General features: G+C 38.1%; 1 protein-coding gene across 2 annotated transcripts in view; it reads left to right on the plus strand.

Moving 5' to 3' along the window:
* The window catches only part of LOC136875372 (adenosine deaminase), a 153,918-nt gene that overhangs the window by 109,066 nt on the left and 30,698 nt on the right, over positions 1-14,154 (plus strand). For both annotated transcript variants that reach the window (XM_067148927.2, XM_068228471.1), the window contains one exon: positions 9,469-9,595. Coding sequence is in view for 1 of the 2 variants with exons in the window: in XM_068228471.1 (XP_068084572.1) it covers positions 9,469-9,595 (127 nt within the window). In the remaining variant the exon portion in view is untranslated. Of the gene's footprint in view, positions 1-9,468; positions 9,596-14,154 lie in introns of those variants that run through there.

A 14,154-nucleotide genomic window follows, 5' to 3' on the forward strand; every position in this document is an offset into this window, starting at 1 on the left:
CCTCAACCTCCTGCATGCTAACCCAAAACTCTACCCACTGCACCAACTGTACAGCACGACTAATATGTGCTGACAGAGGTGGTTGACTCTACATGTGGTTACAGTGTTGCCAGATTGCCACTCTTCAATGTCCTTTCTCTGCTGGATATACTCGCAGGACAAACTTTTCTGAGAAATAACTTATATGTTTATTGCTGGCATGTGAAGAGTCGCGCTGCAACGCGCGAGTGCGCGAATTTCGCTTTACCCTGTATATTAACTAATAATTAATATGTATGTATGTCCAGCCCTTGTCCCGTTTCTCTATGGGGTCGGGTATGCAGTGAGATGAATCTTCTTAGTGAGATTTTATGACCCCATGCCCCTTCTGACGTCAATTTCATCAGGGAAGTTAATGAGATGGAATGAATGATGTGATTATATGCTAGTTGGAAGTTAGAGGGTAAATCCTGGTGCCAAAGGGTCTGCTCAAAGCTTAGCAATCCATCCGACGGGTTAATCACCATTAACAGCGTCGTATGCCCTCACTCTATGCGAACGCTGAGAAGAGGTTCGGAATTGAATCCAGGCTTTTGACATGCAGCACCTCTCCTACCCTGTCGGCCAATGGCATTCGAACCAGCTAACCATGGTGGTAGACCATACAGATTTGATGCCTAAACGATCATGGCCATCATAATACATCAATGTAAAATATTTTCACAAACTAATAAATTAGTTAATTAGTATAGACTTACATTTCACAAGTAGGTACTGTACTTCTCATTTGAACATGCCATGTTTAACATTCTTGTTCCCCAAACCTTTTTTTATGAAATTCCTTATGTAGTTGAAGATACCATGAAAGAAGAATTATCTACAATCTGTACAAAAATCAGTTTGCAGTAATAAGAATTGAAGGCTATGAAAAAGAACCAGCAATCCAGAAAGGAGTGCGACAAAGTTACAGTTTGTCCCCTCTCATTTTCATTGTTTACATAGAACAGGCAGTAAAGGAAATCAAAGAGGAATGTGGAAAATGAATTACAAGCCAAGAAGAGGAAATCAAAACTCTAGAGATTTGCCAATTATATTGTTATCCTGGAGAAATTGCTGAATGGTACGGACAGAGTCCTGGAGAAGCAGTACAAGATGAAAATAAATAAATCCAAAATGAAAGTAATGGAGTGCAGTCGAATGATGATGCAGGAAATATTAGAGTAGGAAATGAAGTCTTAAGGGAAGTGGATGAATATTGTTACTTGGGTAATAAAATAACTAACGATGGCAGAAGTAAGGAGGACATAAAATGCAGACTAGCACAAATTTCTTAGAAAAAGAAATTTGCTCACTTTGAACATTGATACAGGAATTACAAAGATGTTTTTGAAGGCTTTTGTCTGGAGCGTAGCATTATATGTAAGTGAAATATGGACGATAACTAGCTCAGAAGTAACGAGAATAGAAGCTTTTGAAATGCGGTGTTAGAGGAGAATACTGAATCAAAGGATATAAACTTCATGGTTCCGTATTGAATTGTAATTACAATATAATTATTAAATAAATGTCGTAATGGTCCATCTTTCTATACTATTATGTGCAATATTCTAAATTACATTATTTAGGGACTAATTTCGGCCGGGGCTTGCCGTCTTCAGGTTTAATGTAAATCATCTAATAACTAAACAAATGTACGTGCTCACAATTGACATATAACAAATGAAACAAATATATACAAATTGACATTAAAAACTGGGATGAAATTAAGAGTAATTTTGAAAATGACTTGGTTCTAAATTCTTACATCTTGAGTATGTTCATCATCGAGACTCTTTCATGTACAGAACTTTCCTGTATTCACAGAACTATTAGTTCTAACACTGCTAGTCATTACTAAATAGAAAATTCTAAATTCCCATGGAGGGCAATAATTCCGTTGTGGAGATTTATCTCCCGTATGCAGTTATCAGACTGTGCCTCATAAATAGGCTTCTGATAAGCTCACCTGCATGCACCCAGCGTCAGTGGGTAGGGTCTGACACATCCCACTCTGACGAGTCTAGTGTCAGACCTAAGACGAAACGCTGGCTAATAGAGCAAACGCCTGAAAAGCCTTACATCTGATATGTTTTGAATCATTACGAATTCAACTGAAAATGGGAACTGGTAAATGTTGATCCCGTAGTTCATCACCAAATCTATTTGAGTGGTGTTAGCCGTATGCAGGTCATTGGGCGCCGCTGTAAATAACCACCAGCTGACGGAGAACTGCTAGATGTTGTTTCAACATCAATCAAGGTAATAAAATGAGATGCTCTCGTGGTGCTTGTTAAATCATGCTGAAATGTTGTTGGACATTGTCAGGACGGCACATGAAGATGTGGTTAACACACATACATTGTGTCTGGTATAAAATTTGCCCATGAAGTTAACCTGAATAAATTAGATAAAATTAAATTAATGAATTGAATGAGAGAGCGTGTTAGTTACATGGCATGGGTTATACGAGACTTACCTCTCAATACGGCTTGAGGTGTGTAGCCTATTGTTGTGTGTGCTTCAGACTAACTGTTGTGAGATTCAAATGAGAATACTGAAGATGAGATGGATGGATCAAATCACGAATGAAGAGATACAGAATCGAATTGGTGAGAGGAGAACGATTTGACTAGAAGAAGAGACAGTTACATAGAAATGAGAAGATTTGCCCAAGGAGGCCTGAATCAAACCAGTCTGGACTGATGGCCCAAACAACAACAGTGTATACTCAAATACTGTTTCTTTTATTCCTACATTCTGTTGATAATATTCTCTCCGTATACGCATTAGACTGAGAGTCAGAAGCTATACAAAAGGAAAGGAGCCTTCCTGAAGATTCCCATTCAGGAAACTATTGTACAAGGAAGCAATCGGGTGTACCCTCGGCAATGTCAGAAAATCAATAAAAAGGTGAATTGTGTAATAACGTACGTAAATTAGGCCTACTTGTGCGTAGTGGTTTGCTGGACATCCAGTTATGGAGAAGAAGACAGTTTACAAATGATGACAAATTAAAGGTTATTGAGAAAGCAGATGCTAATCCACACATGAAACGTGTGCAAATCACCCAGATGTTGGACATTCCTATGAAAGTACTGTACATAATTGTAAGCGACGCATATAGTTTGCATGTCTAAGAACATTTTTCCTTGATGTTTGCTATGTAAGTGTTCTTAAAATGTATTCTTTTATTATTTATTTCATTAATTACAAAAATTGTAAACATTTGTTTCTTTGTTTTCATCATAATTATTTTTATGTTAAAACCTAACCTTAAATTTAACAGCGTAATTGTTTTTCAATTTTTAGCACGGTCCCTCTTTAGGATGTTTGTTTTCAGTTCCCACAAAAATGTCCTAACCAGTTTTGGCCATGTAGGATTCTTGTCTGTCAGACCACCAATGGTAGAAACTTGTTCACTTCCTCTGTCTTGTGACATAGTTTCACTCCTTGCCACTCACTCGTTTTTGTTCTCGTGAACTGTAAAACCCCAGAGGGATTTTCGACTTACTCTGCATACTTTTTAGCAGCAGTACTATGGTCTATCTAAAGTGTGATTTTTTAAAAATAGAGAATTTGTTTTGTGAAGAAAACAGAACATTCATCATATGGTTTAGGGGTCAGGATTAGGAAATGAAGTGTTATTCTGGGTAAAATCAGAAGTTAGTATAAATAACCACCTAATCGATACTTATTATTCCCTATGGCAAAATTGAATATAAATTAGCACTTACAGGACATTTTTCAACCACTTAGTGGTCCTCTTCAGCTGTATAAAGAAAGAATTGAGAAGAAAAAAACATTAGGACAATAAGCACAAATGATAAAAGTTCTTTGGAGACTCCTTTGTTATAAAATTGAGGTCATCAGAACAGGACATCTTGCCTCTCGTTCTTGTTTGGAAAAGATGTTTATTCTGCGCTGTCTAGAGGGTCTGTCTTTGAGTACGACCTGGTGAAAGAACGATGTGACGCAGTCTGACAGTTCATGCAAAGCTCTGGAGAGAAGTGAAGTAGGGTTTTGTCATCATCTAAAATATCATGTGAAGGAAGAGGGAGATTGGGCTGTGCTTCTGCGATGTCGTGTTTGATTATATCTCTTGTTCGTCTTGTCTGTTTCATGTCTACCCATTCCAAGTATTTACTAATATTGTAACTGTTCGCTCTCCTCATCAAGACACTTGGGGAGATGAAAGTTATTACCTTGGGACACATGAATATCAAATAAACTATTTGTGGCTTGCCCGCAAATTGCCACGCAAATAGAAACAATTAACATTCCATGGTTTCCCATTTCTCTATGTGATGTTTGGGCGCTAGGGCAAAATTTATATTTACTAGCATAGAGACTTATACTTAAATCACAGGGGTAGGATTTTAAATAATTAACCATTAAGTATCGCGTAAGAAAGAAAATTAATGCAATATAAAATACAAATGAATTTATTATACAAAAAAATGAGATGAATCAGAAAAGTTCCTTAAAGCGTGGAGGGATTTAGAATTTACTTTACTGAATTTACTAATTGCTTGCTTTATCTAATTGAAGCTCACCAATTGCAGCTTTCATTGAAATCATCGGGTTTCCGTGGTTACTCGTTCTCTTCTTCTCGAAGTAGAATTTGCTCCATGGGCATCCTTCCTTCCTTCTCTCATCTGGTACGGGCTATCTGGACTAGCACTCCCTAATTGCCCAGTCTTTAAATTAGACATTGGCCCTATACTTGTAAAAACTGATCAGTGTTGATCGTAAGAGGAGAAAATTCAGAGATATGAATTTTTCCATATTAGTAGAAATCTCAATCCAGCTGAGGTATACTATTTATACGGTACAGACTTGTACCAAATTCCGTAGACTTGAACTAAACATAGTTCTTCGTCCAGAAGATTTACTGAATATAACACAAGCCGTAAGCTTGTTTCGCCTCACGCAGATCCGATAACATAACTGCAACTAAGTACTGTATCGAAGCGACAACACACTGTACAAAAATAACTATGTCGCGGAGCGACCACTCATTGTCTCAAAATCAATAACGACGTTCAAAGTAGATGTTTTAATAGTAGTTAGGTAGTTAGGATCCCGTTCTCGTGGTGAGAATCTCTATATATCCAGGCTCACCCGCACTCTTGGTAGCAGCTCAATCTCAGATCTCTTTATAACGAAGCATCGGATTCGTAGATCGCATTATCAACTCCCCTTCTCTTCTTTCTTGATAAGTCCATGATGTAGCTGAACAGCTTGCAAGCCTCACGCGCGGGTCGCTGTTTACTAGCCTTGGCTCATGAGTTAAACCCAGTGAGTCATGTAATTTTCCACGCTCAAGAATAACCTTTTCCGTATACACAAATATGAGATGAAATGACAACAACTATATTTCAACATATTAACCAAATCCAATACATAATAAATTCGTATCTTTCATAATATAATAATAAATGATGTTATAATACACTGACTGACAGAGCAAATGCAACACCAAAAAGGAGTGGTTCGAAAGGGATGAAAGTTGGGGAAAAAACAGACGGCACGGACAAATAATTGATGTTTATTTCAAACCGATATGCAGGTTACACAATGCGCACGGCATCGACTCAGTAGGATGTAGGACCACCGCGAGCGGCGATGCACGCAGAAACACGTCGAGGTACAGAGTCAATAAGAGTGCGGATGGTGTCCTGAGGGATGGTTCTCCATTCTGTGTCAACCATTTGCCACAGTTGGTCGTCTGTACGAGGCTGGGGCAGAGTTTGCAAACGGCGTCCAATGAGATCCCACACGTGTTCGATTGGTGAGAGATCCGGAGAGTACGCTGGCCACGGAAGCATCTGTACACCTCGTAGAGCCTGTTGGGAGATGCGAGCAGTGTGTGGGCGGGCATTATCCTGCTGAAACAGAGCATTGGGCAGCCCCTGAAGGTACGGGAGTGCCACCGGCCGCAGCACATGCTGCACGTAGCGGTGGGCATTTAACGTGCCTTGAATACGCACTAGAGGTGACGTGGAATCATACGCAATAGCGCCCCAAACCATGATGCCGCGTTGTCTAGCAGTAGAGCGCTCCACAGTTACTGCTGGATTTGACCTTTCTCCACGCCGACGCCACACTCGTCTGCGGTGACTATCACTGACAGAACAGAAGCGTGACTCATCGGAGAACACGACGTTCCGCCATTCCCTCATACAAGTCGCTCTAGCCCGGCACCATGCCAGGCGTGCACGTCTATGCTGTGGAGTCAATGGTAGTCTTCTGAGCGGACACCGGGAGTGCAGGCTTCCTTCAGCCAATCGACGGGAAATTGTTCTGGTCGATATTGGAACAGCCAGGGTGTCTTGCACATGCTGAAGAATGGCGGTTGACGTGGCGTGCGGGGTTGCCGCCGCTTGGCGGCGGATGCGCCGATCCTCGCGTGCTGACGTCACTCGGGCTGCGCCTGGACCCCTCGCACATGCCACATGTCCCTGTGCCAACCATCTTCGCCACAGGCGCTGCACCGTAGACACATCGCTATGGGTATCGGCTGCGATTTTAGGAAGCGACCAACCTGCCCTACTTAGCCCGATCACCATACCCCTCGTAAAGTCGTCTGTCTGCTGGAAATGCCTCCGTTGACGGCGGCCTGGCATTCTTAGCTATACACGTGTCCTGTGGCACATGACAACACGTTCTACAATGACTGTCGGCTGAGAAATCACGGTACGAAGTGGGCCATTCGCCAACGCCGTGTCCCATTTATCGTTCGCTACGTGCGCAGCACAGCGGCGCATTTCACATCATGAGCATACCTCAGTGACGTCAGTCTACCCTGCAATTGGCATAAAGTTCTGACCACTCCTTCTTGGTGTTGCATTTGCTCTGTCAGTCAATGTATATATATATAATATGATTGCAAAAACCTTATTTATAAATGCTTGACGTAGAATAAATACGTTATTACGAATAATTGCCGATGGCGGATATACTTGATATCAAATGATATCGCGTAAAATGATATTATATTAAATTTGTAGGGCTGGAGAAGCCTGGACGGTTACAATATTCTCATATAAGATGTTTTTTTGCTCGTAGTTTTTGTTAAGATTCTCTTCACCGTTTTCTAATTTATCAAGAACGATGTAGAAGTTTTCAAGGTTGTTCATTAGATTTCCTTTATTTATCATACAGATAATTTGAAGGTCCTGTCTGATATTGGTGAATTTGTGGTTAGACTCTTTCATGAGAGATCCCATGGCAGAGAATATTTTGTATTTTTCAGCATTGACGTGTTCTTGATGTCTAATTAAGAAGTTCCTTCCAGATTGTCCCACGTAAGTCTTTTTACACTGAGTACAAGTTAGCTTATAAATACCAGATTCCTGGAATTCTTCATCTTTAAGTTTATTAGCTTTATTGTGACTAAAGACCTATGTTTCATGTTGTTGTTTGTTGAGAAGGCTACTTTGGTGTTGTGTTTCTTGAATAAGTTGGTGATTTCATAAATCTTCGGGTTATTAAAGTTGAATTTGACATATCCTTTTTCTTTTTCTGGATGCTGTTTAAGTTTAATTTGTTGTTGCTATTTGCATTTAGTAATGATTTTATTGATGAATTTCAAACTGAAACCGTTATGTAGAGCTTGTTGACAAATGAAAGATATTTCCTTCTTTCTGTCTGTTTCTGTTAGCGGAATTTCAAAGGCTCTGTTGACGAAACTATAATAAGCAGATTTCTTTTGTGAGATGGGACGTAAAGAATCACTTTTGATTGTGGTCGGTGTAAAAGTGGAACTATCTTTCATTCGTCAACAAGCTCTACATAACGGTTTCAGTTTGAAATTCATCAATAAAATCATTAGTAAATGCAAATAGCAACAATAAATTAAACTGAAACAGCATTCAGAAAAAGAAAAAGGATATGTCAAATTCACCTTTAATAACCCGAAGATTTACAAAATCACCAACTTATTCAAGAAACACAACACCAAAGTAGCCTTCTCAACAAATAACAACACGAAACATAGGTTCTTTAGTCATAATAAAGCTAATAAACTTAAAGATGACGAATTCCAGGAATCGGTATTTATAAGGTAACTTGTACTCAGTGTAAAAAAACTTATGTGGGACAATCTGGAAGGAACTTCTTAATTAGATATCAAGAACACGTCAATGCTGAAAAATACAAAAGATTCTCTGCCATGGGATCTCATATGAAAGAGTCCAACCACAAATTCACCAATATCAGACAGGACCTTCAAATTATCTGTATAATATATAAAGGAAATCTAATGAACAACCTTGAAAACATCCACATCGTTCTTGATCAATTAGAAAATGGTGAAGAGAATCTTAACGAAAACTACGAGCAAAAAAACATCTTATACGAGAACATTAGTAAATACTTGGAATGGGTAGACATGAAACAGACAAGACGAACAAGAGATATAATCAAACACGACATCGCAGAAGCACAGCCCAATCTCCCTCCTCCCTCACATGATATTTTAGATGATGACAAAACCCTACTTCCCTTCTCTCCAGAGCTTTGCATGAACTGTCAGACTGCGTCACATCGTTACTTCACCAGGTCGCGCTCAAAGACAGACCCTCTAGACAGCGCAGAATAAACATCTTTTCCAAACAAGAACGAGAGGCAAGATGCCCTGTTCTGATGACCTCCATTTTTTTAACAAAGGAGTCTCCAAAGAACTTTTATTATTTGTGCTTATTGTCCTAATGTTTTTTCTTCTCCATTCTTTCTTTATACAGCTGAAGAGGACCACTAAGTGGTCGAAACATGTCCTGTAAGTGCTAATTTATATTCAATTTTGCCTTAGGCAACACTAAACTCTGTAGGAAGGCAAACTAGCAAGCTGAAGAGCAGGTCACTTGTAGAGAATGACATTTACTCGCTGTTAACAGAATACATGGTTTGAAATACTTGATCTCAAACACACTATCACTTGGTATCTCACAACTTATTGTTTCGGTTACGTAGTCCTTCATAACATACATGATCTGTAAAGAGGTAAATATCTCTTTATATAGTAAAATGTTTTCTCTTAGTGCAGGTAGATTTTAGAACGCGGTCATTTTGCATTATTTGGAAATCAGGAATGTCTGTACACTACTGCAAGGAACAGTAAGCATTTCAATCCTTTCATCCATTCCATCGTAAAAGAGTTATATTTACTTTGGATACCATGACCAAAGTAGGATCCCACACACAGAGGGCAAGTTCTAGGCCTCTTTTACCTAGTTAAAATAATAAAAATTAACAGACAATATACCCAACCAAGAATAAAAATACAAAGTGGCCATATGATGACACAAAGAGGAAACGAATCTGTCATTCTTCCTTATGAAAATCAGATGTGATTCATCCCTTGAAATTGTGAACATACTGATACTGATAATAATTTTTGTATTTCTAAGTTTTTGTCAGTTTTTACATGTACACCCTTACTTTGATTAGGTTTGCAGAAGACAATGCTAACTTTTCTGTCAACACTGATGATCCCACTGTGACTGGTGTAGATCTGCAAGATGATTATGACCTGGTTCAGACATGGGGCTTCACAGAATCCCTTCTTATGCGGGCGGTAAGTACTCGATCTACAGAAAATTCACTGATTGCCCATTGTGAGAGAATAGATGTTGAAAACCTCATTTTATGACACTTATATACATCAACTGTATGCATACCTGCCAACTTTCCCAATTTAGGCGGGAGGCTCCCGATTTTCAACAGTTTTTCCGGCCTCCCAATTATTCTATTATTTCTCACAATTTTAGCTTATTTTTTGGTGAAAGTCAAACATTTGTTTTCAAATCCTGTCATTTCAGCTTTGTATGCAAATGGCGGGAGTCCTTCGCTCATTTGTCGCTTTCAAGTAAAATATCGGCATTTATTAATACGAGAAATGCGCGGGAATGTGCGATGTTTATTGAAACCTGTGTATCGCGACGCGTATATAGATTGTCAATCTCTCGTTCTCGCGTGCTATGTTCGTGTTCATTCACATCTGTCTAGTCAATTCTATAGACTAGTCGCTAGATTTGGAGTCCTTCTTAGTAATTTAGTGACAGAATTTCAAAGATAGTTACTAGTGACTTGTCTAGAGATTTTTGGAGACAATTCTGGCGAGTTTTAATTTATTACTTGATAAAAATATCATATAGCGGGCGCATGATGCAATATATTAATCTACGCATTTGCTAAGTAATGCCAACTTAGTTTATGACTGATTCACACGTGTGGAGCACGAGTTCATACTATTTTCAAAAGGCTTATCAGAGACCGATCATCTCATTCACATACTTCCTATGAGGGAATAGAGATGTGTGTAATTTTTAGCCTTGTACAGCAACAGTCGAGTTTTGAGTTTTGCGCAGGACGTATAGAATAAGCAGGTTTGACCAATTGTATCTCCTGATTTTTCCTGATATATCTAAATCTTTGATTTTTGGTTTTGTAAAGTTGGCAGGTATGTATATGCTTCCTCAATTGTGATATTGTTGTATTGTCAATACCTGCTTGGAGTACTGCAGTTTCTTCCTGTAGAAGTTCTTAAACCTTAAGTAAATCTATCACCATGAGGATGTCTCATTGAAACATTCTTTAAATGTGATTCACACGAGTCATTACTAAAATGTGATCTGGACTAAGAAGGTTGTTTCGTCGCCATAAGACCTATCTGTGTCGGTGCGACGTAAAGCCCATAGCAAAAAAAAAAAAAAAAAAAAAAAAAAAGAAGGTTGTTGGTACATGTGATAAAGAGTACGCTAATTGTCTGTAAATAAGGTTTCCCCTATTAACAGTCTTATTCCATACAGAAATCATTGTAGGTTGCCTTTAATTTTGAGTGCTGCATATCCTGTGGCACTGATTTTGCAAACTTCTCAAAATTGTGGAAATAATTACCATTTCTTAGTTACATCTCAGAAATATTTGCACACTCTTGTTCTTACTGATAACTGGATGTTAGAGATAAACTATTGTAAATGCAAAAACAACTACAGTAGAAGTCCTTTTTAGCATGAACTCATAACAGCAAAAAATTTACTCGCTTTAGCAGATTCTTGTTATATCCTATTATATTTTTTGTAAAATTCGGGAAAAACCTCATGCACATTAAAATCGGTATAAAACGGCCATCAGTTTGTTCAGAACTTGCGTTTTCGTGGATGATGTTTCACAGCTTATTTTTTGTTATTTTTTGAAATCCGATACTATATGAAAGTGTGTTTGATTTCATTCTGAAAAGAGGTCTCTGTTGCAGAGTTTCAGTTTTCTTCCTCAAACAGCATCACCTAACCTAACCATGTATGTATCATGAAAACATATTTCAAGTGCATGTAGAGAAATGATAACTTCCTCGCTAAAAGTTTCCATGGGAATAGCCTTTCCGAAATTTAACTAAACACGAAAAAATACAAACTATCCTCTGAAATCAGTGACATAGTCTGCCATATCTTGAAGTGTATCACATTCTTACTTAATTTAAGTATATGACATGGAAATTTAGCAATCGTTTACTTCAGCTTTTATTTCTAATGAGTGAACAACTGGTATCGGTCAAGTTATTTATGCATTTATTACAAAAATCTGTCATCCTCTTTCATTTCAAATTTTCTATAGAGAACAGCAGTCGATGGGTATTACTAATCGTCTCTGACATCCCTTTCGAATGTCGACGAGAGAGCTCGCCAGTGTACATAGCGAGAAAACGATACCGAAGGTCACTTTTAGTGGCAAACGCTTCAGCTTTCTATTCAAACAGCGTCACCTAACCTAACTTAACTGCGTATGTACCATGAAAATGTATATCATGCGCCGGTAGAAAAGTGATAACCTTCTCGCTACAAATTTACATGAGAATAGCCTTACTGAAATTTACTAGAAAATATATTTGAACCTCTGAAATCAATGATACATTCTCCAATATCTTCAAGTGTATCACATTCTTACTTAATTTCACTATTCAAATTATGCCATCGTTTACTTTAGCCTTTATTTGTAACGATATAAGAACTCTATCGACCACGTAATTTATGCATTTTTTTACGAAAACATGTTCTTCTCTTTCATTTTAATTTTGCTGTACGGAACAGTAGTCGACGTGTATTACTAATCGACTCCAACATCACCTGACTAGAGAACTCACAAGTGCACATAGCGAGAAAACAGTACCGTACTGAAGGTGATCGATTAAATTTTGTGGCAAGCGTTTCAGTTTTTTTTTCAAACAGCATCACCTAACTTAACTTAACCGTACTATATGTTTGATGAAATTGTATTTCAAACGCCAGTAGAGAAATGATAACTTTACATGATAATAGCCTTTGCAATATTTAACCAGATGCGAGAAAATGTAAACTAAGCCCTGAAATCAATGCTGCATTCTGCCGTATCTTGAGGTGTATGCCATTGTTACTTAATTGCAGTAATTAGCATTAAAATTAAGCGACCGTTTATTCAGCCTTTATTTTTAACGAGTTAACAACTGCTATTGGACAAGTTATTTGCGCGTTTATTACGAAAACATGTTTTCCTCTTTCATTTAGTATTCTCTTTATGCAACAGCAGTCGACGAGTATTACTGATAGACTCCGACATTGGCTTCAAATGTTGAAGAGAGAGCTCACTAGTGGACATAGCTAGGAAACTAGACCGAAGATGATCGATCACATGCAACATAATCGCTGGGGTGGATAAATATCGGTAACGGAGAAATCGCGCACACTTAATCAGTCGTAATAATGGATGCGTCAGTGATAGAGGTCTGGCTGTAACTGAAGGATAATTACACAGTTTAGTATAGGGATTTGACAAAAATTGTCTCATTATATGCCATACTCGCTATAGCGGACTTCTACTGCATTTTGAGATGTGGCTTGATTTGGTAATGTTTTCTTATGGGTACACTGTTGTATGTTTCGCAGGAATGAAGATAAGTTATGATACTATTGCATGTGTAAGAGAAACCAGTGACTCAGCTCGATAGCTGCAGTCGCTTAAGTGCAGCCAGTATCCAGTATTCGGGAGATAGTGGGTTCGAATCTCACTGTCGGCAGCCCTGAAGATTGTTTTCAATGGTTTCCCATTTTCACAACCAGACAAATCCTGGGACTGTACCTTAATTAAGGCCATGGCCATTTCCTTCCCAGTCCTAGCCCTTTCCTATCCCGTTATCGCCAAAAGACCTATCTTTGTGCGATGTAAAGCAGATTGTAAAATTTAAAAAAAAAGAACATGGGGATGCTATGATAGCTGAGTGACATTTTCACTAGCTTCTCAACAAGGTGGCTACGATGATAATTCTGTCCACATGAGATTTTTGAAATGAAACGTCATGTTCCAATGGTTCAGAAACTGGAGCTCCCATCGCTGTGATCACGATATTAACCCGTTACGTGGTGAGATGATAAACGAGAAATTTCTGCACAGTGGGGAATCGTATTCAGTAAAATTTTTCTTTAAAAAAATGAAGAGTTTTGCCAACCTACACCCGCTTATATTATGTTATGTTAAACTTTGCATAAAATTATACGTTGTAATGTAAATTGCTTTATTATTTACAAATAATATGATTTTTCAGTTCATCCAGTATCGTTGTAAACATTGCATGTGTTCCTTTTTTTACGTTGTTCAGTCCATCCTGTATTTAGTCAGCCGAGCTCTACAGAAAATTTGTGTTTGTGAATTAAGATTCTGAATGTTATTCTATCTTGAACGGTTTCTTCATTAATGCCAATTTCATTTAGGTCTTCGCTGATTTGTTGTAGCCAATTATTGTGGTTTTTCATTGATAATGCTAAGTTTAAATTTTTCTTTGTGAGCCTGTTATTATCCATTCAATATTTATATATTTATTTCCTCGGATCTTACAGTAATTAATCCAATTGACCCTACCAAGGAACACATTAAAACTCCAACCTAAGCTATATATTAGTAAGTCTAATAAGAAATTAAATAACATTAAGTTAAAATAAATAAGCGAACAAACAAAATGAGATAAGCTGGAATAAATAATCGTCACCACGGCAAAATGGCCCCGGGCCAACTCCTATTGAAGATCTGATCACCATGGCAATACGTCACCAAACTAACATAACATAACAAAACAAGATTTTAAATAATTGTAAACTCAAAGTTACA

This window comes from Anabrus simplex, chromosome 6, assembly GCF_040414725.1.
Source record: "Anabrus simplex isolate iqAnaSimp1 chromosome 6, ASM4041472v1, whole genome shotgun sequence".
In the NCBI taxonomy this organism is placed as follows: Eukaryota; Metazoa; Arthropoda; class Insecta; order Orthoptera; family Tettigoniidae; genus Anabrus; species Anabrus simplex.